General features: G+C 39.3%; 1 protein-coding gene across 1 annotated transcript in view; it reads left to right on the top strand.

Annotated features, from left to right (window-relative positions):
- Sult1c3 (sulfotransferase family 1C member 3) overlaps positions 1-26,461 on the top strand; it is a 45,467-nt gene extending 19,006 nt beyond the window's left edge. Inside the window, 7 exon segments of the mRNA NM_031732.2 lie at positions 12,111-12,306; positions 14,116-14,244; positions 14,616-14,713; positions 22,697-22,823; positions 24,317-24,411; positions 25,772-25,952; positions 26,144-26,461. Coding sequence (NP_113920.2) covers positions 12,135-12,306; positions 14,116-14,244; positions 14,616-14,713; positions 22,697-22,823; positions 24,317-24,411; positions 25,772-25,952; positions 26,144-26,256 — 915 coding nt within the window. The 5' untranslated portion in view covers positions 12,111-12,134 and the 3' untranslated portion in view covers positions 26,257-26,461.
- The last annotated feature ends 412 nt before the right edge of the window (positions 26,462-26,873 follow it).

The raw sequence follows: 26,873 nt of genomic DNA, 5'->3' as shown, positions 1-26,873 counted from the left end.
ATTATGTGTCTTGGGTACTTTTTTCTACTCCAGTCTATTTGGTGTTCAGCATGCACCTGGATAGGTATCTCCTTCTTTAGGTCAGAGACATTTTCTTCTATGATTTGTTGAAAATACTTTTTGTGCCTTTACCTGGGTTACTTTTTCTTTCTGTATTTTTTTATTATTATAATTCTTATATTTGATCTTTTAATAGTGTTCCATATTTCTAGGATGATTTTTACTAGGTTTTTTTTTTAAGATTTAACATTTTCTTTGACTGATGTATCCATTTCTTAAATCATGTTTTCGATGCCTGAAATTCTCTCTTCCATCTTTTGCATTCTATTGGTGAAACTTGCCTGTGGTTTCTGTTTGAGTTCCTACATTTTTCATTTTCAGAATTTCCTCAGTTTGAGTTTTCTTTATTGATTCTATTTCCACTTTCAGATGTTAAATGGCTTTACTCATTTTTTCCACTGTGCTTTTATAAATTTATTTAAGGAATTTATTTCCTCTTTAAGGATCTCTATCATATTAGTAAAGGCTACCATAAGTTGTTCTTCCTGTGTTTCACCTATGTTGAAATTCTCAAGGCTTCATTTGTGGGTTTATTGGGCTCTTTTGGAGACATATTGCACTGCCTGGAATTGAGTGTGTTTTTGCATGGAATATAGACATGTAGGATTGGAAAGATTGTAATTCTAGGTGCTGATATGGTTTATTCTGAGATTTCCCAAAGAAAAACCAATTCAACCATTCTACACCAAGTTAAAAGTAGCTTCATTAAATATTAAATACTGACCAAAATATGGGCTTTGGTCAGGATAGCTCCTTGGAAATTCCCAGTTGAGTGTCCCTGGAATTTGTTTATTATAAAAACAAGCCTAGAAGCAACCTTACTATCCCATGAGACTTTTTTATTTTCCAAGAACTACAATTCCCAGAATTCCAGGAAGTTATCTTTTCCTTAGACAAGTGGGACTGACAGGTTAATTTGGGACATTATAATATCTAGTCTTCTCTTTTGGGAGGTTAACTGTTCATGCTTCCTCTCTGGTACTTAGGAGGATGTGTTGGCTGTGTATTACCTGGTAAAAAATTCTCTTGTGGACTTGATAGATGTGGTCACTGGGCATTTCAAGTAAAATGTGTTTCCGGGTATTGGGAACTGACTTGGGAATGAAATTGACTGGGAGGTGGCTCTGGGGATGATCTAAGAGGGAGTAAAGCTAGGTATTCTGTGGAAATCTGTTTAATCCCCTGAAAATGGGAACAGAGTGAAGAGAGGCCACATCAGAAGGTCTACTACAGAGCTTGGGTTGAGACTGGGGGATTAGAGTTGATGGAATGAACAGAGAGGCAATGAGCTGTAGTTAGCCTTCTAGCTTTTCTTGTCAGAGTAGCCTGTGAGTTTCCTGGGAGTGTCTGCTAAAGTTGGGGTCTAGGACAAATCAATGAGTATGGGAAAGGAAGTTAGGGGAAGAAGGTCTATGTAATCTACTGGAAATGGATACAGGAAGTAGGGAAAGTAATATAGCCAGTGTTTTGGAGAGATGTGAATAAAACTGGAGAATTTCATATTGAAGAGCAGAAGGAAAAGTAAAGATCTGCCTACCTGATTCCCTGGAGGAATGGCCCTTGGTTTTCATTGGAATTGGTTGTTTGGTTTTAGTTAAAGTCAAAGCAGAGTACTGGCTTCTCTTACCATCTAGAGAAGGTGCTATAACCCCTTTGGGAGTTAAATGTCAGATTTCTTGCATATCAGTTATTTACACTATGATTTATAACAATAACAAAATTACAGTTAGGATGTAGCAACAAAATAATTCGATGGTTGGGGATCACTTCCACATGAAGAACTGCATTAAAGGGCCATAGAATTAGAAAGGTTGAGAACCACTGATCTAGAGCAATCTCCTAGCCTCTTTTTTTTTGCATTGTTCACCTTTGAGCAGTTCTCTTATTGCAGCATGGTTCACATCCTGAATATACACTATTTTTCCTCCCATTTAGATTCAGATTAAATAACTTGGTAAAAATACCACAGAAAATGTCTTTCAGATTTTAACCCCATTGACAATTTGTAAAAGAAAAGATGTTGAATGAAAAATGAGTAAAAATGAGATCACATGAAATTTTCTCATGTTTTCTTTTCAGTTTCCTTGTTATTTTTTTCTTCCAAAGCTTGAGATGGAACCCAGACCCTTGTAAATGTTCAATCTCTAAACTACAACATCAACTACAATAAAAATGTATAGGAAGTATTAACTCTCATTTGATTATGAATACAAATAAATCCCAAGTTACAAAACATTGTAAAGACAATAACATTCCCAAATCTGAACTGTGATTATAATTTAAAATTGGCAACAGAGTTTTAGCTATCTTTAATACTGCAACTATTAAAAGAAATAAGGCAAACTGTTATCTTCCGAGTGTCAGATTTCAGGCTGTTCTTGGATCTATTTTTGCATTTTTTTATATTTTATTTTATTTTATTTACTTACTTATTCTGTGACTGGCACATAGTGCCACATGCCTTTAATTTCAGGGTATAGGTGGATCTCTATGTTTTTCAGGCCAGACTAGTCAAGCCCCAGGGAAGCCAGTGCTACATAATGATACCCTGTCCCCCACCACAAAAGCAAACAAACAATCCCCAAAACAACACAAACAAATATAGAAAGTAAGAAAGAAAGGAAAGGAAAAAAAGAAATGAAAGGGGAATAAAGGAAATGAAAGACATATGTACAGTAGAAAAAAATGAATGGAAGGGTATTGGTGAAGTTCCCACAAACATCCATGGTAACTGCATTGCTAAGGTCAACTGAGAGTTATGCACTCCATCTGGTCTTCCCTACTACCTTTGCAATTATCTGGAACTGAGGTGGTCTTTCTCTTAATTCTCCTATACTGTGGCTTTGTCCCCACCAACTGCTTTCCCTCAGAGGGTAGCAGTTATGCAACCTTTTGCTGTTCTGATCCAGAATCTCTTCCAGGGCACTCCAGGCCTGAGTGATCCCTTCTTAAAGGGACGTACACAAAATACTTACAAGAATCCATAAAAAAAAAACTTTGAGAACTAGAGTCTCCACTTCTTCATGCAGAGTCTAGCCATGTTGGGTAGGTCTGTTCTATGTCCTATCCCTCTGACTCCTCACCAACAGACTACAACAAGAATTTTATTCAAGGCTAAGGAGTTTTAGAGTGCCTCTGGGATGTTGTCACTTTTTCTCATCCAATCATTACAAGTCTCTGATCCTAGACCAAAGGGTTAAAGAAACCTTACTTCATACTCTCCACCCTGGGAGTGTAGGGTTGTTCCCTTTCCAAACATAAGGTCAACTGGTACCTTCAGGAATAAGTAGGTGTATAGGATGAGAAGAGTTGTTACTTTAAGTCTCATTTTGCCACATTGGGTACACAGGTAAGGAAAATGTATCATCAAATGATTTACAAAGAAAGCCTTGTCAGGATTTCAGCAGTTTCGAACAAACTGACGGGAGCAGGTATTAGATGATTACCCAGTGATTTCACAGATACCAGTTGCTTCTTTTTTATAATAATGCCCACTACAACGTCTGGCTCACCTACTGTCTTAATGAGATCCTGGTCTATGTTTCACTTCTGGGTAGCTGCTGTGTCAGCTTCATATTGCTGCTTAAGATTACTACAGATGTGGTGGTTTAAAGCAACATAAGCTTTCTAGCTTCCAGGTTCTGAGACACAAGTTCAAGGTCAGGCTTTTGGTGAGGCTACTCTCCCAGAAGTCCTAGGATAGAAGTAAGGTATTGTCTGCCTGCATTCTTGACTGCAGCTCTTCCACATGGTGTCATTAACTATGTCTATATGTTTCCATATCTCTCTGTCTCTATCTCCACCTATCATTCTCTCTTTCAATTAGTGACTGGTTTCAAAGTCACTATGTAGCTGAGGGTAACCTTGATCTTCCTTCCTCAGTTCTGGCATGACAAATTTATCCCAACATCCCTGGGTTTCACACACACATCCTAAGGAGCTTGTGTAACAATTGACATTCACAGTCATGTTGTCACGTAGTCATTTCTGCCCCCTAATCTCCTCCAGCTTTCTCTACTCATCTTCCCTCCTAGCTGCAGATCCCCATTCGCCTCCACTATCTACACAGTTTCATCTTCCTGATAAACCCATATAGTTGGAATCACACAGGATGTCGCCATTTCAAAGAGCTTTCTTTCACATAGTAGTGTGTACTGAGATTCCCTCTGTATCTTTCTGTTGCTTTATAGAGCATTCATTTTCCACAATAAAGTTAGACTCTGAGAAAAAAACAAAAATTTCAGAAACCATTCTTACCTCAGGCTACTTCAGGACTTACCTACAAACCCTACTACCCTGTTTCCTCACCTCTGAACTTAGTGAAAGGAATTCCTGGGCCAGAACAACACATTGCCAGTGACTGTGTCACTTCAGAATGAAAGAAGAAGGCACATCCTTAAAAAAGAGTTGCCATATGTGCTTTCTTTATGCCAGAGTCCTTTCTTCCTTTATCCCTATTAATTAATTTATTTTTTCACTTTTTTCATTCTCCTTCAAGTCATTCATTCATTCATTCGTTTGTTTGTTTGTTTGTTTGTTTATTTATTTACTTATTTATTTTTACACTCCTGGTTTTTATTCCCCTCCTGGCCCACCTCCCCCACCAGAGTTCCACATCACATACCTCTTCCCCACCCTCCCACCCCCACTCTATGTCTTCACAAGGATGTCCCGACCCCATTCACCACATCAGATCTCTAGACTTCCTGGGACCTCCAGTCTCGTGAGGGTTAGGTGCATTTTCTCTGACTGAACCCAGACTCAGGAATCCTCTGCTGTGTATGTGTTGGAGGCCTCGTCTCAGCTGCTCTATGCTGCCTGGTTGGTGATCCAGTGTCTGAGAGATCTCAGGGGTCCAGAGTAATTGAAACTGCTATTCCTCTGACAGGGTTGCCCTCCTCCTTAGCTTCCTCCACTTTTCCCTAATTCAGCCATAGGGGTCAGCAGCTTCCGTCCCTTGGTTGAGTGTACATATCTTCATCTGACTCTTTCAGTCTTTTGGAGGGCAATCATGATAGGTCCCTTTTTGTGAACTCCCTATAGCTTCAGTAATAGTGTCATGTCTTGAGGCCTCCCCTTGAGCTGGATCCCATTTTTGTCCTGTCACTGGATCTTCTTTTCCTCCCGCTCTTCTTTCCATCCCTTCATTTCCTTCAGACAGGAAGAATTATGGGTCAGAGCTTTGGTGTTGGGAAACCACCCCATCCCTCACTTGATGGCCTGTCTTTCTACTAGATGTGGAATCATTAAGTTCACTCTCCCCATTGTAGGGCCTTTCATCTAGGGTCACTCTCTTTGAGTTTTGAGAGTCTCTCACTTCCCATATCTCTGGTATGTTCTAGAGGGTTCTCCCAACTTCCTTCCTTCCCAGGTCAACTGTTTCCATTCTTTCTGCTGGCCCTCAGGGCTTTAGTCCTTTCCCCCCCACCCAATACCAAATCATACTTCCCCTCTTCCCCTCTTCCCCACCCCTACCCCCTTTTCCTCCCCTGTTCCTCCCTCTGTCCACCATTGTGGTTGCTTTCTTCTCCCTCCCAAGTGGAACTGAGGCATCCTCACTTGGGCCCTTCAGCTTGTTGACCTTTTTGAGTTCTGTGGACTGTATCTTGGGTACTCTGTACTTTATTTTTGGCTAATATCCACTTATTAGTGAGAACATACCATGCATGTCCTTTTGGGTCTGAATTACATCACCCAGGGTGACATTTTCTAGTTCCATCCATTTGCCTGCAAAACTCAGGATGTCCTTGTCCTTAATAGTTGAATAGTATTCCATTGTGTAAATGAACCACATTTTCTGTATCTGTTCTTCTCTTTTGGTACATCTGGGCTGTTTCCAGCTGCTAGCTATTAAAAATAAGGCCACTATGGACTTCATGGAACATGTGCCCCTGTGGCATGGTGTGGCATTTTTGGGGTATATCCCAAGAGTGGTATTTCCGGATCTTTAGGTAGGTCTATTTCCAATTTTCTGAGAAACCTCCAAATTGATTTCCAGAGTGGTTGTACCAGTTTGCAATCCCAACAGCAATGTAGGAGTATTCCTCTTTCTTCACATCCTCTCCAACATGTGCTGTCATCTGAGGTTTTGGTCTTAGTCATTCTGACCGGTATAAGGTAGAATCTCAGGGTCATATTGATTTGCATTTCTCTGATCACTGAGGACTTTGAACATTTCTTTGAACTTCTCAGTCATTTGAGTGTCCTCTGTTGTGAATTCACAGTTTAGCTCTATACCCCATTTTTTATTGGGTTGTTTGGGTTTTTGGTGGTAAACTTCTTAAGTTCTTTATATGTTTTAGATATTAGCCCTCTATCAGATGTGGGGTTAGTGAAGATTTTTTTCCTAATCTGTAGGATGCCGATTTGTCTTATTGACTTGTCTTCTGCCTTAAAGGAGCTTTTCAGTTTCATGAGGTGCCATTTATCAATTCTTGATCTTAGAGCATAAGCCATTGAAATTCTGTTTAAGAAATTTCTACCTGTGCACATGAGTTCGAGATTCTTTCCCAATTTCTCTTCTATTATATTCAGTGTATCTGGTTATATGTTGAGGTCTTTGATCCACTTGGACTTGAGCTTTGTGCATGGTGAGAAATATGAGTCTGTTTTTATTTTTCGACATACAGACATTCATTTAGACCAGCACCATTTATTAAAGATTTTTCTTTTTTCCATTGTATATTTTTGGCTTCTTTGTCAAAGATCAAGTGTGCATTAGTGTGTGGTTTTATTAGGTCTTCAATTCTATTCCACTGATCTACCTGCCTGTCTCTGTTCCAATACCATGCAGTTTTTAATCACAATTGCTCTGTTGTAGAGCTTCAGATCAAGGATGGTGATTCCCCCAACTGTTCTTTTATTGTTAAGAATTGTTTTCACTACTCTGGGTTTTATGCCTTTCCAGATGAATTTGACAATTTTTCTTTCCATGCCTTTGAAGAATTGTGTTGAACTTTTGATGGGCATTGATTGCATTGAATCTGCAGATTGCCTTTGGTAGGATGGCCATTTTTACTATGTTAATTCTGCCAATCCACGAGCATGAGAGATCTCTATATTCTCTGAGATCTTTGATTTCTTTCTTGAGAGACTTGAAGTTCTTATCATAAAGATCTTTTGTTTGTTTGGTTATAGTTACCCCAAGATATTTTATATTATCTGTGGCTATTGTGAAGGGAATTGCTTCCCTAATTTCTTTCTCAGCCTTTTTTTATCATTTGTCTAAAGGAAGGCTACTGATTTATTTGAGTTAATTTTATATCTAGCCGCTTTGCTGAAGTTGTTTATCAGCTGGAGAAGTTCTCTGGCAGAATTTTTGGGGGCACTTATGTATACCATCATATTATCTGCAAATAGTGATAACTTTATTTCTTGGTTTGCAAGAATTTTATTGAGTATTTTTGCATTAATATTCATAAGCGAGATTGAACTGAAGTTCTCTTTTTTGGTAGCATCCTTGTGTGATTTAGGTATCAGATAATTGTAGCTTCATAGAATCAATTAGGTAGTGTTCCTTCTGATTTTATTTTATGGAATAGTTTGAAGAACATTGGTGACAGGTCTTCTTTGAAGGTCTGGTAGAATTGTGAACTAAATCCATCTGGCCCTGGGCTTTTTTTGGTTGGGAAGTTTGTAATGACTTCTTCTATTTCCTTATGGGATATGGACCTGTCTAGAAAGTTTACCAGCCCTTTATTTAACTTTGGTATGTGGTATCTCTAGAAAACCATCCAAATCACCTAGATTTTCCAGTTTTGTTAAGTATAGGCTTTTGTAGTAGGATCTGAGGATTTTTTTTTAATTTCCTTCATTTCTGTTGTTATGTCTCCCTTTTAATTTCTGAGTTTGTGAATTTGGATACTGACTCTGGGCCTTTTAGTAAGTTTGGCTAAGGGTTTATCTACCTTGTTGATTCTCTCAAAGAACCAGCTTTTGGTTTTGCTGATGCTTTGTATTATTCTCTTTGTTTCTATTTGGTTGATTTAAGCCCCGAGTTTGACAATTTCTTGCCTTCTACTCCTCTTGGGTAAGTTTGCTTCTTTTTGTTCTAAAGATCTCAGGTGTGCTGGTAAGTTGCTAGTGTAAGATCTCTCCAGTTTCTTTACCAGTGCATTTAGTACTATGAATTTTTCTCTTAGCACTGCTTTTATTGTGTCCTGTAAGTTTGGATATGATGTTTCAACATTTTTATTAAATTCCAGGAAGGCTTTCTTTATTTCATCCTTGACCAAATTATCATTAAGTAGACAGTTGTTCAGTTTTCACATGTACACGGATTTTCTATTGCTTTTGTTGTTATTGAAGACCAGCTTTAGGCCATGGTGGTCTGATGGGTGCATGGGATCATTTCAATCTTCTTATATCAATTGAGGATTGTTTTGTGATCAATTATATGGTTGATTTTGGAGAAGGTATCATGAGGTACTGAAAAGAAGGTGTATTTGTTTGTTTTAGGGTGAAATGTTCTGTAGCTGTCTGTTAAATCCATTTGGTTCATAACCTCTATTAGTTTTACTGTCTTCAACTATTATTGTGTGAGGTTCAGTGTGTGCTTTGAACTGTACCAATTTTTTCTAAATAATGGTGCAGTTTTTAATATCATTTTTCCACTGACATTGCCAACACATCAATTATTATTTGAAGAAGTATCAGCAGACACATGTTTTTAGAGGAGCCAAACTTGCATAAAAGGCCTTCCTTGGTAGTCTCTGCCCTTCCCCCACTTCCTTCTCACTCTTATGGATTTTTCTCAAAAATATGTCTCAAATAATTACAGTTACTGTTTTGATCAGCAACTGGGGATAGGCAAAGTACTTCTGGTTTGAATGTCTTTTCTTCTCTCAAATGTAAGGAAAGAAGTGAAAGTTGTAATCTTAAGAGGTAGCAAGCAACTGGCATCTTACAGAATTAACTCCCCTATTAATCATTTGAAAATCAGTAACTATTTAGACTAAGAAATTTCAAGATGATCAGAGGAAGCAAATCTTAAGATATAACTGGTATTAGTTAGTTTGAAAATGTTGACTATTGCACTTTGAATTCTAGAGTCCATTCAAATTCAATTTTTTCCCTCCATCTTTATTAACTTGGGTATTTCTTATTTACACTTAAATTGTTATTCCCTTTCCGGGTTTCCAGGCCAACATCCCCCAACCCCTCCCCCTCCCCTTCTATATGGGTGTTCCCCTTCCCATCCTCCCCCCATTACTGCACTCCCCAAAACAATCACATTCACTGAGGGTTCAGTCTTGACAGGATAAAGGGCTTCCCCTTCCACTGGTGCTCTTCCTAGGCTATTCATTGCTACCTATGAGGTTGGAGCCCAGGGTCAGTCCATGTAGTGGCTTAGTCCCTGGAAGCTCTGGTTGGTTGACATTGTTGTTCATATGGGGTCTCAAGCCCCTTCAAGCTCTTCTCCGATTCCTTCAACAGGAGTCCCATTCTCAGTTCAGTGGTTTGCTGCTGTCATTCGCCTATGTATTTGCTGTATTCTGGCTGTGTCTCTCAGGAGAGATCTACACCCAGTTCCTGTCAGCCTGCACTTCTTTGCTTCATCCATCTTATCTAGTTTGGTGGCTGCATATGTATGGGCCACATGTGAGACAGGTCCTGAATGGGTGTTCCTTCTGCCTCTGTAAACTTTGCCTCCCTATTCCCTCCAAGGGTATTCTTATTCCCTTTTAAAGAAGGAGTGAAACATTTGCATTTTAGTAATTCTTAAGTTTCATGTGTTCTGTGCATCTAGGGTAATTCGAGCATTTGTGCTAATATCTATTTATCAATGAGTGCATACCATGTGTGTTTTTCTGTGATTGGGTTACCTCACTCAGGATGATATGTTCCAGTTCCATCATTGTTTTTGATAGCCGAGTAGTATTCCATTGTGTAGATGTACCACATTTCTGTATCCATTCCTCTGTTGAAGGGCATCTGGCTTCTTTCCAGCTTCTGGCTATTATAAATAAGGCTGCCATGAACATAGTGGAGCATGTGTCTTTGTTGTATATTGGAACATCTTTTGGGTATATGTCCAGGAGTGGTATACCTGGGTCCTTAGGTAGTACTATGTCCAATTTTCTGAAGAACCTGCAGACTGACTTCCAGAATAGTTGTACCAGTTTGCAATTCCACCCACAATGGAGGAATGTTCCTCTTTCTCTACATCCTTGCCAGCATCTATTCTCACCTGGATTTTTTACCTTAGCCATTCTGACTGGTGTGAAGTGAAATCTCAGGGTTGTTTTGATTTGCATTTCCCTTATGACTAAAGATATTGAACATTTCTTTAGGTGTTTCTTAGCCATTTGGCATTCCTCAGCTGTAAATTCTTTGTTTAGCTCTGAACCCCATTTTTAATAGGGTTATTTGTCTCCCTGCAGTCTAACTTCTAGTATTTCTTTTATGAATGTGGGTGCCCTTGCAATTGGGGCATAGATGTTCAGAATTGAGACTTTCTCTTGGTAGATTTTCCTTTGATGAATACATAGTGTCCTTCCTCATCACATTTAATAACTTTTGATTGAAAGTCTATTTTATTGGATGTTAGGATGGCAACTCCAGCTTGTTTCTTGGGACCATTTGCTTGGTAGACCTTTTTCCATTCTTTTACCCTGAGATAGTGTCTGTCTTTGTTAACAAGGTGCATTTATTGTATTGATCAAAATGCTAGATCTTGTTTGCATATCCAGTTTGTTAGCTTATGTCTTTTTAAAGGTGAGTTGAATCCTTTAATATTGAGTGATATTGAAGACAGATGACTGTTAGCAATAGCAAATACAGACCTATGTAAATGTAACTGTAAGATTTCAAGAAATTGAAACAAAAATATTCATCATAGGAATAGCTATCATGTCTCAAGCCATTGTATTGTAGGGGCTTTTAGGGGTTCCTGCTTGAGATGTAATAATAAAGTCACAGAGACATCTGTATAATATGAGCCTGTTAACCTTTGTGCTTGGCCCAGTTCCTCAGTTAGCCATCTAGACTCAGTCCAGCTCCCCTATATCTGGTCTCTACCCTGTGGTTCTTTCTGCTTGACCTCCCTACTATGCTCCAATTCACCTCAAAGCACAAGACTCCAGATCTTCATTCATCCCAAGTCCTTTACTCTCTCATACAAAAAAAAAGTTCAAGAGCATAGTAGGAAATGTTCCAGAGCATACACTATCAGCAGCAGGACTATGACCAGTCTATTATTGCCTTTGGCCAGATGAAAGGCTAGCTTTATGAACACCCAAGGACAGTTTGCTTTTGAACATGATAATATCAGAGACTAATTTCTCACACTGTTTATATCTATTTGGGTAGGTGGAGAGTTGATAAACATTTACATATGGAAAGCAGGTTTTGTGGGCTATAGAAATGACAACACCACATGTGATGTCAGCACCCAGCACTGCCAGCACACCAATTAACAATTGAGAATACAAGGGCACACATTCATAGCCAGTTCATATAATATCTGTGTGGGTAGGTTACCCTAACACCATTGGGTTTGTTCTTCAAGATATATAGGATAGCATTAGATCGTGGTTGCTCTTCAGCTGAGACCTGCCACTGCTGACTTACAGAAAGATTTCTGTCAGCCAGACTGCCCTGCTGTGATCCTTTCATGAACATAGTTTCATAGGGAAGGACCTTACTAAAATGTTGTATGAAGTCATTTCTATAAACTTTGTACTAGTCTGGCCAGAAACAGTTTAATGAGCCTACCTTCACCCACTTCAGCACTGCTTTGAATCCAATCCATTTCATGCTCCTTGAACCCCACAGTAAGCCATGATCTATGGCATAAACCATGTTTTGCCTGTTTCTCAGACCTCAGACAAGTTGGTTCCAAGGAGAAAACAAAAACTGGCAGATTCCTCTTTGGTTGTCTTCCTCTCTGGCAGTTATCCCCTCAGAGATGTTTGTAGGCATGTTCCAACTGTCCCACATGCCAACAACTTCACTTACTAAACACAAAACACGTCTTCTGACCACGTGAGAGAAGTGCTTTCAATGTTAAGGCCAAATATTAGACATAACGTAAATTCTCCTTCCTATAGAACCTGTCAAGTCCCCATTCTAAGATGTCCTTGGAAAAAATGAAAGACCTTCACCTTGGTGAACAGGACCTACAGCCAGAAACCAGAGAAGTGAATGGGATTCTCATGTCCAAGTTGATGAGTGATAACTGGGACAAAATCTGGAACTTCCAAGCAAAGCCTGATGATCTCCTTATTGCAACCTATGCAAAAGCAGGTGGGTATAAGGAGCAGTAGCAGGAAAGGCCACTTACACAAAACAAGTGATTCCTAACATGAGCATTCAAAGAGGATGGATGTGGCTTTATCTAAGCAAGTCTTTAGGGGAAAAAAAACAGAACAAAACAACCATTCCTATTCATAAGGGTCAATACCCTATCCTAATGGAATCTCCTTTAATTAAGCTCTTAAAAGACAGAGATGGTCCCCAAAGACTATGTAAAATTACAAAGTGTTTACACAAAAATTACAAATCACAGACTATGAAAATAAAATGGAAATTCTTGGATTCTGCCAATCCAGCCACCCTTCTGTGTTCACCTTTCTAGCACCTAAACTGTGCATTTAGTGGCCTAGATTGGCATGGACTTGAGTACTTGCAGCCCAGAAGTAGTGCTGAGAACACATGCACACCCATTGTGACAAAAATAGAGAAGAGTTACTAGTTATTAGAATCCTAGGGAACAAAGAAAGGACTAGAAAGGGATCAGAAAAGACAAAGAATATCAGGGACCTGATCAGGGTGTAAAGCGAGGAACATACCCACTGGGGTAACATTGATGAATAACTAGTGGGCCTTTCCCCTCCCCAATACCATTTGTTTTTGTATTCCCACACAGTGTAATAGGGTTTAGTTTGGACACTTGATTTAGTAATAGAGACTTTTGACATGAAGATACAGCTGAATTTTTAAAAAGGACCATGTCTGTGCTCCAGATTAGTTGATATTTCAACTCCTGTTGTTCACTGGGCCAAGATCTAGCATAGGGGTTTCTAAACAAGGATTCTGGTTGCTATAGGTTCTCAATTTCTGTCCAGGTTTCACTGGACATGTGCCTTTCCCACATGCCCTTTAAACATGCACTTTTTCTTAGAACAGAAAGTTTTGATAAGTCTAGCTTGAAAAATATGCATATCTCTTCTCTCTCTCCCTCCTCTCTCTCTCTCTCTCTCTCTCTCTCTCTCTCTCTCTCTCTCTCTCTTTCTCATATCTCTGGCTTTATTGCAGTATTTCTCTTAGCACCTTTCAATTTCCCATAAACACTACATACACTTACAAGTGGACAAACCTGCCATGGTCCCCTCCAGATAATATTATTTTCTAGGGCAGGTGACATTCTAATTGTACTTCCTTTCTTTATGTCAAAATGGCTATAGTTCTACTCAAGCCTTTAATCAAACCTTTCTATGCACTACTCAAGCACATTTTTTTGCTTCCCACCCTTTCTGTGGCAATGGTTATCCTTTGACTATGTATATACCTAATGTGTTTGGTTTATCTGTGCAAAGAAGAGATAACCAAAAGTAGTCATTGTATCTTGGTACAGGAAAAGCTAAAAATTGTAGTCTTGACTCAAGTGGCTAGTTACCTAACTAAAATGGAAGTATGTCTTAATTTGAAAAAAAGAGTAGATGTCTGGTAGGCAAGAGAGAGTCTCTGTTATGTCTCCCCCAAAAGGACTATCAGCTTATGAGAACAAGTGCATTGGCTAATTCATCTTTGATTCAATCCATGTTTGCCTGACTGCATATTTAATCACTCAAACTCTGTTTATGGGGGACAAAGTACTTGATTGAATGACAGGCAGAAATAGGTCAGAGGATTTTTAAAAAGCATACACTACAAACACACAGTGATAATGAGCACAGAGGGCCACTAGTGTTTAAAGGAGGACAAAGAACGTAGTGAGTTGATTCTATCTAGAACCCAGTGAATCTGAACACAGCTTTGTTCACTATATGTGTGATTGATTAAATAAAATTGAATTGTGTCATAGTGGGTAGAACTGAAAGTAACTGCTTCTAGGTACCACCTGGACGCAGGAAATTGTGGACATGATCCAAAATGATGGGGATGTTCAAAAATGCCAACGGGCCAACACCTATGACCGACATCCTTTCATTGAGTGGACTTTGCCTTCACCCCTCAACTCAGGTGAGTTCCCACAACCAGGATTTAGGGGACTGAAATCATTGTGCAGTATCAGTTTTTACCCCAGAGGAAGATCATGTCTACAGCCTTTCTTTGAAAAAGCATTGGAATGGTTTTATCTAAGTTTAGGTAAATGGCAAGAGGTACATATAACTAAATAGTCTTTTTCAAAGTGTAGTTCCAGCCATCATTATGGAGTATCCTCTAGAATGAGCTGGAAATCTGGCTTCAAGATAGAGGGAGTCATGAGTCTTACATATTTAAGACAATAGACTCAATCATTTGGCCAATACAGTTTCTGGTGTTTAACACAATATCGGATTCACATAACTGGGGAGAAAGATCTGGCTATACAAAGTTGTCTTACCTCCTAGGTCTGGATCTGGCTAACAAAATGCCATCACCTAGAACCCTGAAGACTCATCTGCCTGTTCATATGCTTCCACCTTCCTTCTGGAAAGAAAACTCAAAAGTAAGACCAGCCTACTTTCATTCATTAAAACAGAAACAACCTGTGGAAACTATAGGACACATGATGGCATTACCCCAGAGCCCACATTCTTCTTTTTGCACCCCTGTTTCCTTCATAATATTATTCTTGGGTATGATTGGAAGTTTTTATGCATAGTTCTGATCATCTACCCACTAACCTGTGTTAAATGAGAAAAGTAAATTATACAAAGTTTGGGTTTCCTGCTTAAAGGTAGAGTTTTAATTTGGATGATGCAGGGACTAACAAGGACTTAAAGGAGAGAGCAGTCTATCTGGGGAAACCTACATGGGTAAAGTAAAACATGATAGTGAGTTTGTGGATCTCTGGGACCCTACAAGCAGAGGATACAAGGATTATGAAAACATGGGCTGTACTGCAGGTCCATGCACTATTCAATAATCTAGTAAAAGTTCTCCTAAAGCCAACTATCCGAGAGCCTTACCCACCTCTGGATTTCTGCTATGCCAAATTCTTAGCCACATGCATCCCTTTTGAAATGTGTACTTGTCTAGAAAATGATAGTTTATTAAGACTATAGCAGCTAAGGCTGTCTGATCATATCTTTCCAACAACCATAGACCAAATAACCTATTCTAATGAACACCAATGAGAACATGTCCACCTTGTAGGCAAAACTTGGTCCTCTTCCTCTTAGAATGACAACCCTAATTTGACAATGCATAGAAACTTGATTTACCTTTATAGCAACCTTATCTCATGAAGCTAGATCCCATTGTACTGTTTTTATTTGCTCTGTTTAGTTTGTTTTGACACTTTTTTTAATTGTAATTCTCTACAAGTATAGACATAGATTCTTACTAAACTCAAACCTCCCAGACATTTTTTTTCCTTTTTTTTTTTGGAGCTGGGGACCAAACCCAGGGCCTTGTGCTTGCTAGGCAAGTGCTCTACCACTGAGCTAAATCCCCAACCCCCCTCCCAGACATTTTTATCTTTGCACATACCAACAGATACAGGAAGATGGTTTGAGAGCCATTTCATCAACAAGCTTTGAAATAAATAGTTTATTTGAAGAATTATTATCACTACCATAGCAAACAGACAGTATGCCAGGGGATGTGACAGAAGTTCAAGCCTATGAGATACAGTCCCTTGTTATAGTCCAGACTGTGTCATTCAGTAAGGCTGTTTGATTCCTAGGCAGCACAGGGATAGAAAGAATTCAGGAATAGGAACATGTCTTTTACTCTGAAGTAGTGTCTGTCTCTGTGTCTGAAGTGTGTTTCCTGCATGCAGAAAAATGCTGGGTCCTCTTTAAACATCCAGTCTGTTAGTCTTTGTCTTTTTATTGGGGAATTGAGTCCATTCGTGTTAAGAGATATTAAGGAATAGTGATTGTTGTTTACTGTTATTTTTGTTGTTAGATGTGGAATTATGTTTGTGTGGCTTTCTTCTTTGGGGTTTGTTACAAGAAGATTACTTCTTTGCTTTTTCTAGAGTGTAGTTTCCATCCTTGTGTAGGAGTTTTCTATTTATTATCCTCTGCAAGGCTGGATTTGTAAAAAGATATAGTGTAAATTTGGTTTTGTCATGGAATATCTTGGTTTCTCCATCTATATTAATTGAGAGTTTTGCTGGATATAGTAGCCTGGGCTGGCATTTGTGTTCTCTTAGGGTCTATACGACCTATGCCCAGGCTCTTCTGGCTTTTATAATCTCTGGTGAGAGTCTGGTGTAATTCTGATAGGTCTGCCTTTGTATGTTACTTGACCATTTTGCCTTGCTGCTTTTAATATTCTTTCTTTGTTTTTTTGCATTTGATGTTTTGACTATTATGTGACAGGAGGAATTTTCTGGTCCAATCTATTTGGAGTTCTATATGCTTCTTGTATGTTTATGAGTATCTCTTTCTTTAGGTTATTTTGTTGAAGACATTTACTGGCATCAAGTTGGGAATCTTACTCTGTTCCATACCTATTATCTTAAGGATTGATCTGTTCTTTGTGCCCTGAATTTCTTGGATGTTTGGGGTTAGGAGCTTTGTGCATTTTTTATTTTCTTTGACGGTTGTGTCAATGTTATCTATGGTATCTTCTGCCCCTGAGATTCTTTCTTCTATCTCTTGTATTCTGTTGGTGATGCTGGTGTCTATGACTCCAGATCTCTTTCCTAGATTTTCTATCTCCAGTGTTGTCTCCCTTTGTGATTTCTTTATTGTTTATATTTCCATTTTTAAATCCTAGATGGTTTTGTTCAATATTTTCACCCATTTGTGTGTGTGTGTGTGTGTGTGTGTGTGTTTTCTGTAATTTTTTAAGGTTTTTTTTTTTTTTGGTCTTTCCTCTTTAAGGGCTTCTACTTGCTTAACTGTGTTGTCCTGTATTTTTTTAGGGAGTGATTTATGTCCTTCTTAAAGTCCTCTGTCATTATCATTAGATATGATTTTAAATCCAAATCTTCCTTTTCCAGTGTATTTGACTATCCAGTATTTACATTGGAGGGAGACTGGGCTCTGGTTATGCTAAGAAGTCTTGGTTTCTGTTGCTTAGGTTCCTTTGCTTTCCTCTTGCCATCAGGTTGCCTCTTGTGTTAGCTTGTCTCTTACAGTGGCTTGACCCTCCTGGGAGACTGTGTGTCAGTACTCCTGTAGACCTGTTTCCTCCCAATGGGATCTGAGTACAGAGTGCTGTGGGACCAGTTCAGCTCTGGGCAGAGGCAGAAACCAGAAGTGTCCTGTCCCAGACTGCTCCTGGGTTTGTGTGTCCTGAGGCCTCCAGTTGTTGCTCAGAGCAGTAGAGTTGGTCTTCCCTCTGCTCTCAGGTGTGTCAGCACTCCTGGCAACTGGCTTTCAGCTCTGGGCACAGGCAGAAACCTGAAGGGCCCTGCTTCTGACTTCTCCTAGTTTCCTGTGTCCAGAGGGTACTAGGTGGGTTCCTCTTGGGGCAGGAATGTAAGCTGAAGTGGATGTCTCCCCTGAGGTCTCAGGAATGTCTGTACTTCTGAAAGTCCCGCTCTCTTCCCCACAGGATTTGGGTACAGAAAACTTTGGGACTGGTTCAGCTCCAGGCATAGGCAGAAACCTGAAGGGTCCTGAACCAGAGATTTTTAGCCTTTTTAATGTCGTAATGCTTAAAAAAAATATTCCCCAGCCATAACTGACATGGCTGCCAGCCATGTGTCAGCCATTTGTCAAGATGGTGGTGAAGCCATGACTCTACCTTCTTTATCCCACAGTCAAGATGGTAGCCGGCCATGCACTGTTTATATCTTTCCCACTGCCAACTGAGTTGTAGTCAAAACGATGTGACAGGTGATTTAAAAAGCCAAAGATGCTCCATCAACACAATTGTTGTTAGGACAGGAGAGAAGTGGATACAAAGACCCTGGAAGGCAGCACCAGTTTCATTTGCAATGGTGCTCAGCAACTAAAGCTGTTTTGCAATGAAGAAGAGGGAAGGATTCCAATGGCATTGTTTCCAAATAGCCAGGACTCCCAAAGTTCAGATTGAAGCTGTTTATGCAAGGTCCGTGACAAATCTAATTTGGATAAATTTCACAGCAGGCCTCAGCAATGTTCATTTTCTCAGCCTGTGCCAGGAGGTACTGGAAAACCCAGTGTGCAGCATCCTGCACATAAGCCTGGAGTTGAACAGTAGGAGTTGGGTAGCCTCAGGACTAACATCTCTTAAATCGGAAAACTCCGTTGGAACAAAGACTGTCTTTGCTCTGGGCTGGAGAAGCTATCCCTGGCAAGGCCTCAGGTTGGCAGAATCCATGTTTGGGTGGTGTACCCAGAATAAGTACCCAGTACTTAAAGGCAGCCTCTGAGAACTGACTACTCATCACGTTCAAAGTGGATCATGTCAGGCTAAAAGAAGATAGGTGAAAGGAGTGGGCTCCTTGTCTGGCCTGACCTGGCCTATAATGCTGGGGGCTAACTCCTCTGAGTCTCAGCACCAGATGATAGGTTATCCCCACCAGTGAAATGAACCAGTTCAAGTCAAATTAAAGCATAAGTGCAGGTGTATTGGGGACAGCTCTCATTTTGGTTCACCAGTCCCAATGTAAGTGGTCAGGGAAGTTGCCATGCACACAAGGAGTCAGAGGGAAGAGTGAAAGCAAGAAAGAGCAAGAGAGAAGAAGCCCAGCCCTTAGTGGGCTAGGAAGTTCTGTACAGTGGGTGGAGTATGACAGCCATGCCCTGTAACTGGTAGGAACTGAGGGATGCTGGGAAAACCTGGAGTCCAGGGCCACTTTGATATGTTAAATTTATACCTCAGCTACTAGTCCCCAGTTTGAACCCCAACATAAAGTACCAGAGATAGCATCCTCAGACTCTGACCGGAATCCAAAAGAGAGACAGAAAAGGAAAAGAAGGAAGAGTTACTACCTGATTCAGAAGGGCAGACAGGCCCAGCATAACCTCCCTTGTGGTAGATTTAAAATGACTCTACTATGTGGCAGGAATTCTAGAAATGAAAAGTACATGATCTCATCAAACAGCTAGTTATTCTTACTGTCTCTTCAGCAGGACATAAGTGAATCTACTTCCTGAGAGATGGTCCTTTAACCAAGTGATTGGCCAATCAAACTGAATTAGCTAACTCTACACCCAGGGGTAGATTCCATTCCTTATATAAGAAGGTAAAAGCTAGGTAAAAGCTTTTCCTTAATGGGCCTTTAGTCCTGCTTTATCCATATTATTGCCAACCTTGTAGATCCAATGTCAGAAGAAACAAAAACCCCTATTTAATCACAACACTAACACGTCTTTGTAAAATCAGTCATATAAATACTGAAAGCCTGTATGGAATCCCCTCTCTTTATCCACTTAGATGTGAATAGTTAACGATTTCTGAGACCTTTCTATAAACTTTTCATTTTATAATGGTGTGGTAGGCTTATAAGTGACTGCCCAGTGCCATTCGTATGCTAGTCAATAGAACTTGGGAATGTTACTATTGTCAAATGGGCCTCCAGGTGTGATTAAGGATGTAGTGAACAACCTCAATTATCCAGGCCTCAGATTTCACCATAGAGGATTTTATAAAAGAGTCAAGCAGAAATAGAAGATGTAGCAACCAAGCATGAAGAAAGAGTGATTCTAGGAAAGGATCAGCAGCTACAAAAATGGAGATGATTTCCAATGCTAGAAATGATAAGGAAATCCACTGTCCTCTACAATCAAGAAAACGAACAAGCCCTGCTGATAGCTTTACTTTTTCCCGATGAAACATGGCCTCCAGAGCTCTAAGATAATCTAATTGCTTTCAGCCACTATATGTATTTATGATAATTTATTTACAAGATGAATTAGAAGTTAATATAAATTATCAGACTCTTTTTTTTTTCTGGAGCTGAGGACTGAACCCAGGGCCTTGCGCAAATTATCAGACTCTTAAAAGTTATATTTAGCTTTGGATTCTATATTGTAAGCTCTCTTGCATATATTTGCTCTGCCTAGGACCTCTCTTGTTTCCAATTCTTGAACATGATATCCAACATAGGAATACTTTTCAAAATAGGAGCTGAAAATTAAATTAAATTAAAATTAAATCTATAAGCATTTGTTTGATATCCATGAGTCACTGTAATGTAATGTATATATATTTATATGATATTGATAAGTGTAGTGACTCACAGTTTTTGGGTTTATAAGTGATTTCGTGAATATTGTATAGAAATCCAGTAGCAAGAAACAGTCATGCAGGCTGACAATATTGGTGGAAATGCAATTGGAAAAGTTTATGCTCAGGTAGTTCATCAGAAGAAAAACAAATGATTGAGGCACCATACAAAGGTGCTTAAGAAAACACTAGTTTTCTTATATTAGACAAGAAGCTTTGTAGTACTCCTTAAGCAAAACGCCTAGCACAAGGTACTGAGGAAGGAAGGAGAGGTTTATTTTGGTTCATTGTTCTGAAGATTAAAATTTAAGATGAAGCAGTGCTCTTGATTGACCCCCTAGAAAGAATAACATCATGGTATAAATAAAAATCAAATTGAGAAGTTAAACCTCAAAGTAGAAATGAAAGCCAGAGGAGAATGAGAAAGAAAAAGGAAGAATGAAGGAGAGTTCCACAATATCTTTAGATTGTATACTGCCAGTGTCCTAAGGATTCCACTTTAAACCCTGTCTCTGAAAAGTCTACAGTACCAACTTATTGCACTACCCTGGAAATGCCTGACTATTTGGGGAATGCAATTCAGATCAAACCATAACAGTTTCTCCCTCCCCCAACATTACTACAAACATATACAGCCACATAGGAGAATAGGAGCCAGGTGGCAAGGAATGGAAGAGGGCAGACAGCAAGATAAGATGAGGGTCACCTGTCTTTCTTCAGATCCTACCATTGTCTTCCTTACACAAGAATGCCCTTGCCAAGGGGGACTTTACACTGCCACAGAGGATCAAAAGCAGGGGATACAATTCATCTGTGAAATTGGTATTTATCTGTAGAGAAGAGGCTGGTTGATTCACAGTCTTTGCTTCTCCCATATCCAAACGAGACTCTTGGTTAAGCAAAACCTTGAGAGGATTTTCAAATAATAAAACACACCATGCTGCATGGGCTGAATGTTCTGTCCTTCAAATTCATGAACTGAAATTTTAATTTCCAAGTTGATTTGATTAAAGTAGATATTTAGTGATCATGTTATAAAAGTGGGACCTCATAGATGAGGTTGAGACCTTTATTAAAGATAGCTATCAAAAACAATGACTTTATGAAATTCATAGGCAAATGGATGGAACTGGAAAATATCATTCTGAGTGAGTTAACCCAATCACAGAAAAGCACACACAGTATGCACTCATTGATAAGTGGCTATTAGCCCAAATGCTTGAATTATCCTAGATGCACAGAACACATGAAACTCAAGACCGATCATCAAAATGTGAATGCTTCACTCCTTCTTTAAAAGGGGAACAAGAAAACCCTTGGGAGGGAATAGAGAGGCAAAGTTTAGAACAGAGGCAGAAGGAACACCCATTCAAAGCCTTCCCCACAGTGGCCCATACATATACAGCCACCAAACTAGATAAGATGGATGAAGCAAAGAAGTGCAGGCTGACAGGAACCAGATGTAGATCTTTCCTGAGAGACACAGCCAGAATACAACAAATACATAGGCAAATGCCAGCAGCAAACCACTGAACTGAGAATGGGACCCCCGTTGAAGGAATCAGAGAAAGGACTGGAAGAGCTTGAAGGGGCTCGAGACCCCATATGAACAACAATGCCAACCAACCAGTACTTCCAGTTACTAAGTCGCTACCCAAAGACTATACGTAGACTGACCCTGGGCTCCAACCTCATAGGTAGCAATGAATAGCCTAGTAAGAGCACCAGTGGAAGGGGAAGCCATTGGTCCTGCCAAGACTGAACCCACAGTGAACGTGATTGTTGGGGGGAGGGTGGTAGTGGGGGGAGGATGGGGAGAGGAAGCCCATATGGAAGGGGAGGGGAAAGGATAGGGGAATGTTGGCCCGGAAACTGGTAAGGAGAATAACAATTGAAATGTAAATAAGAAATACTCAAGTTAATAAAAATGGCTATCTCTGAGGAAGCCGGACTTCCCAAGACCTTCATCTTAGTTTCTCCAGCATCTAGAATTGTAGAAATTAATTTTTATTAATTTTGCTACACCCAGTATCTAGCATCTTGTTCCAGCAGTATAACTGGACTAAGTCACTATGGGTAGCTTCTTTATTTCTCAAGTTAAGGGTAACAGCAACATTTATCATGCAAATCACAACCCCTTTAAAATAGAAAAAGGGATAATGTTAAGAATAGAGTGATAAATGAGAATGGTTAGTGAACAAATTGAAAAAGATGCTTATGTTGATCATAAAAACACATGCATATCCAATTCCTCAATAAGTTGACCTATAATATACAGAATGCTTTCAAGTAATATGCATGTCCATATTGAATAGTGATCACTTTTTGTCTTGTTTCCTCTTGGCTTCCCATTCCTTTTGCTGAACAAACCTAGATTATCTATGTGGCCAGAAATGCCAAGGACTGCCTGGTATCTTACTATTACTTCTCAAGAATGAATAAAATGCTGCCTGACCCTGGTACCCTGGGAGAATACATTGAACAGTTCAAAGCTGGAAAAGGTGTGTGAAATAAACTGGTGGTGTACTATGTTCTAACCCATGCAATGACAACAGACAAGATTTTCAGTAGACATTTGTATTTCTCAAGGTCAATCAGGAAAGATGGTATACACAAAATAAGTCATTTCTGAAGACTTTGGCAAAGGGACTATTGACAGTTGTGAGCAGTTAGGGAAAGTCAGCAAGGGCTAGTAGTTGTTTCTGACATTCCCAACCCCTAGTGCTATCAGAGGAGCCATTAATAGGAACTGAGCTTTGACAGTGCCAGCAGTCAACCACAGTGAACCAAGAGGAAATACACCAAGGAAACAAATCTCCAACATCCTCCTGTCTCCAAAGGCCTCTTTGAACAAAGTCTGGCCATAAGCTGAGTTCCACATGCTGGGCACAGCTGGCAGAACCAGCAAAAGATACCCAGCATACTTCTTAACACTCACCATCACAGACAGAAAGTTGTCCAGATACTAGGTAGCAAGACATTTCCCAAAGTTTATTTCAAAATCATACTATTAGAATGTTTTTAATATATATACATATATATACTTATAACATTGCATGTATATGTATATATACTGCATATATAGTGTATTAATATGTATCATTTATACTATGTTGCACATATGAAATAAAGTTTAATTAATATTTAAACAATTATTACTAATGCTTAACATTAATCTATGTGTATCGTGATGATGCAAGAAAAATAAGTCTTGAACTCAGCCATAATACAACCCACATTAGAGAAAGTTGAATGATGGGAATAAAAAAATCAAGAATTCAGAATGTATCTTATTATCTGACTCAATTCTCTTACAAAAGGAAGAGAGATCAGCAGTATCTAAGAGCCAGGGGCAGTGAATGACTACAAGGAAACTGTCTTCTGGCCACAGCAGGGGAACTGTACATATATTCCAATTGTGAGAGTATTCATAAGCCCTGTGAAAGCCCACGCCAAATCCTAGCATCAAGAGAGGAGTTGGGCATAAAATTCTTCCCCTAACAAATGAGCTACTGGGGATTGTTATTTGCTGGAAGATAACAAGTCAGTTTTCTCAGGTCACTTTAATCTAAAAGTATACATATCCTCTGATAAGTATACCATGCTCCAGTGGAAGATAGCATATTCAAGAATATTTGGGGAGTACAAACTGGCATGGGCAAAAGAGATACCAAGTTCAGTGGAAGTAAAAGACGGAATACTCCTGTTAAGATTTGGGGGAGAGGGCTGAAAAATTATCAAATGTGGGGTGTGTGTGTGTGTGTGTGTGTGTGTGTGTGTGTGTGTGTGTATGGCTGTGTTTGTGCATCAGTGTGTCTATGTATGTCTGTCGGAGTCTGTGGGTATGTATAAAACTGTATTCTTAAAGAAAGAATTTTGTTCAGGATCTTTGTATTTTGTTTGTATTTATTAATTGTTCTTTTATATTTATCACAGCTATTCTTATCGGATAAGTTTTAAGGTGACAATAACATCCTCTTTCTTTCCTCCTTAGTGCTGTGGGGCTCCTGGTATGACCATGTAAAGGGATGGTGGGATGTGAAAGACCAACACCGTATTCTGTATCTCTTCTATGAAGACATGAAAGAGGTGATGGCAGTGTGATCTCGACTGTCATCCCACATCCTCATATAAAAAAAATCCCAGTGACACCCTGGAATGTGGGCTGGTCCGCAGAAGATTCTTGAGGAATCTGCTTCTATGATACCTCACAATTCATTCTTCCCCTAGAAACTCTGCAACTCAGTTTTTTCCTAGATGCTCTAACTACTTTTTCCCATTTAGTAGTCATAATTTTCACAGTATCTTTTCTCTTCAAAAAAAGAGAGCAAGTTTTATACTCAAATCAAATGACCAGATTCTGATACTTGTTATCCATGTTTCATTATCGAAAGCTGGTTGTTGTTTATCTCACGAAGTGACTAGAAATGTATCCAGTCATAGTTGTAGAGTATGAAAGTGTAACTTCTTTCTCCCTTGTCCACACCTCTGAAGTCCATCACTAAGTTGTAGACCATGTGAACACTGGCTGGATTAGACACATACAGTGGGGTACTGAACTGACACCTCTCTCTGTTTTATTGTGAGTAAGTAGCATGTAATGCCTAAAATTAACCTGTAAGTCACATCTGCTCAGGGAAGAAGTAACTTCCTGGAACGCTGAGTTATAGCTTTTAGAAAATAACAAAGTGTCATGGGAAAATACAGTGGCCTATAGGTTTGCCTTTATAAACTCCTGCAACACATGGCTTAGGGCCCTTATAGCTAGGAAACTCCAGGGAATGGTCCTGACTAAAGTCTATCTCTTAATACGTATTTAATAGTTAATAAAGCTTGCTTACAATTTGACCCAAATTTTAAGTTGGTTTTTCTGACAAATCTTAGGATTAACATAGAGCACAGATATACTCTCACAATCCTGTGGATTGGTGTGCTTATGTTACAAATTCACCTTCTATGCCCAAGCTAAGATTTAACCAGAATCTGTTGGTACTTTTCTTTCATCAGAATGAGGCAAGTTGCAAGGATTCATATCCTTGGGTTGACTTGGTAACTCTTTTATTCGTTCTCTTATTAGACTTCTCATAGCTCTCAATCTCTTTTTGCTGACTATTATAGCCACTATACAAAGTTAATCACACAAACCAACAGAACCTCAACTTCACATGATCTTCACAAAATCTCTTAACACCCAGAAAATAAAATAGAATGCCTTCCAAGATTCCAGGTCCTGGCTCTGAAGGCATTTGATCCCCTGCTACAAGTGAATATTCTAGATGGCAAGAGTAAAACCTGAGATAGTCAGTGCCTTGCATTAAAACTACTTAAGATAAATTGCAATTGGCCCCATGAAACATACTTTTCTAAGTAGTGTTTGTCAATGCTGACTAAACCGCATCTCTAATGGAAGACCAAAATTATTTATTTTATATAATTGTTCCTTATACAGGACCCTAAAAGAGAAATTAAGAAGATAGCAAAATTCCTGGAAAAAGACATATCAGAGGAAGTTCTTAATAAAATCATCTACCACACCTCCTTTGATGTAATGAAGGAAAACCCAATGGCCAACTATACCACTCTACCCTCCAGTATCATGGACCACTCTATATCTCCTTTCATGAGGAAAGGTAGGTGAGATTGACATTCTGAGATGTCAAATAAGTCTCATGGTCTTGCTAATATTTTCCACTAATGTATCATGCTACCTGACTTATTTTGCTAACAGGTGTAATTTTGGAGCTTGGTACAAATCATAGGGGTGTATAGGCAGTCCTTCCTCTGTGTCTGCAACACTCTCTAAGAGTTCACTTTATTTCAGGGATGCCTGGAGACTGGAAGAACTACTTTACTGTGGCACAAAGTGAGGATTTTGATGAAGACTACCGGAGGAAGATGGCAGGGAGCAATATTACCTTCCGCACAGAGATCTGAGAGCAGTGAGGAAGAGGGAAGCCCTAGATTTCCTGACTATATGCTTTAGCTATTTGAGCTTCCATTCCTGAGTTTTGTATGTCCTGTGATACTATTTCATCAAAATGTAATCAGACCTTCCACACTAGGTGATTATTCTTATTGATACCTACTATACAACCATGCACTTTTACTGCACTTACGCAAAATAAACAGAATACCTTCACTAGCCTGTAATTGTCTTGTTTCACGGCAAATCTCATGAATAGAGAGACACACAAAACAGGATTAGACATAAGAAAGTAAATAAGAAAAGCCAAACGAATGAGAAGTGAGCACTGTGCATTAACCAAAGGCTATTTAATTTTCTTAACAATTGTCTTCATCTGTTCTCTTTAACGAAATACCTAATTTGTTTATAAAGAATAAAAATGATTTCTTATGCACTGCTTTGAAGTCTGGGTACTAAAGTCAAACTGTCACACTAGCAAGCCCCTTCTTATTGCACCCTCCCATGACAGAGTACAGAATGCACAGAAGAAAGGTCAAATTCAAGTTTTCATCAAGAACCTATGATAACCAACTCATTCATAAGATGATGTACTTATATCTCTTGACTCTACTGCACTGATGACTCA

This window comes from Rattus norvegicus, chromosome 9 (genome assembly GCF_021556685.1).
Source record: "Rattus norvegicus strain SHRSP/BbbUtx chromosome 9, alternate assembly SHRSP_T2T, whole genome shotgun sequence".
In the NCBI taxonomy this organism is placed as follows: domain Eukaryota; kingdom Metazoa; phylum Chordata; class Mammalia; order Rodentia; family Muridae; genus Rattus; species Rattus norvegicus.
The sequence above is the reverse complement of the archived record's forward strand: the minus strand, read 5'-3'. Positions and strand labels throughout refer to the sequence as shown.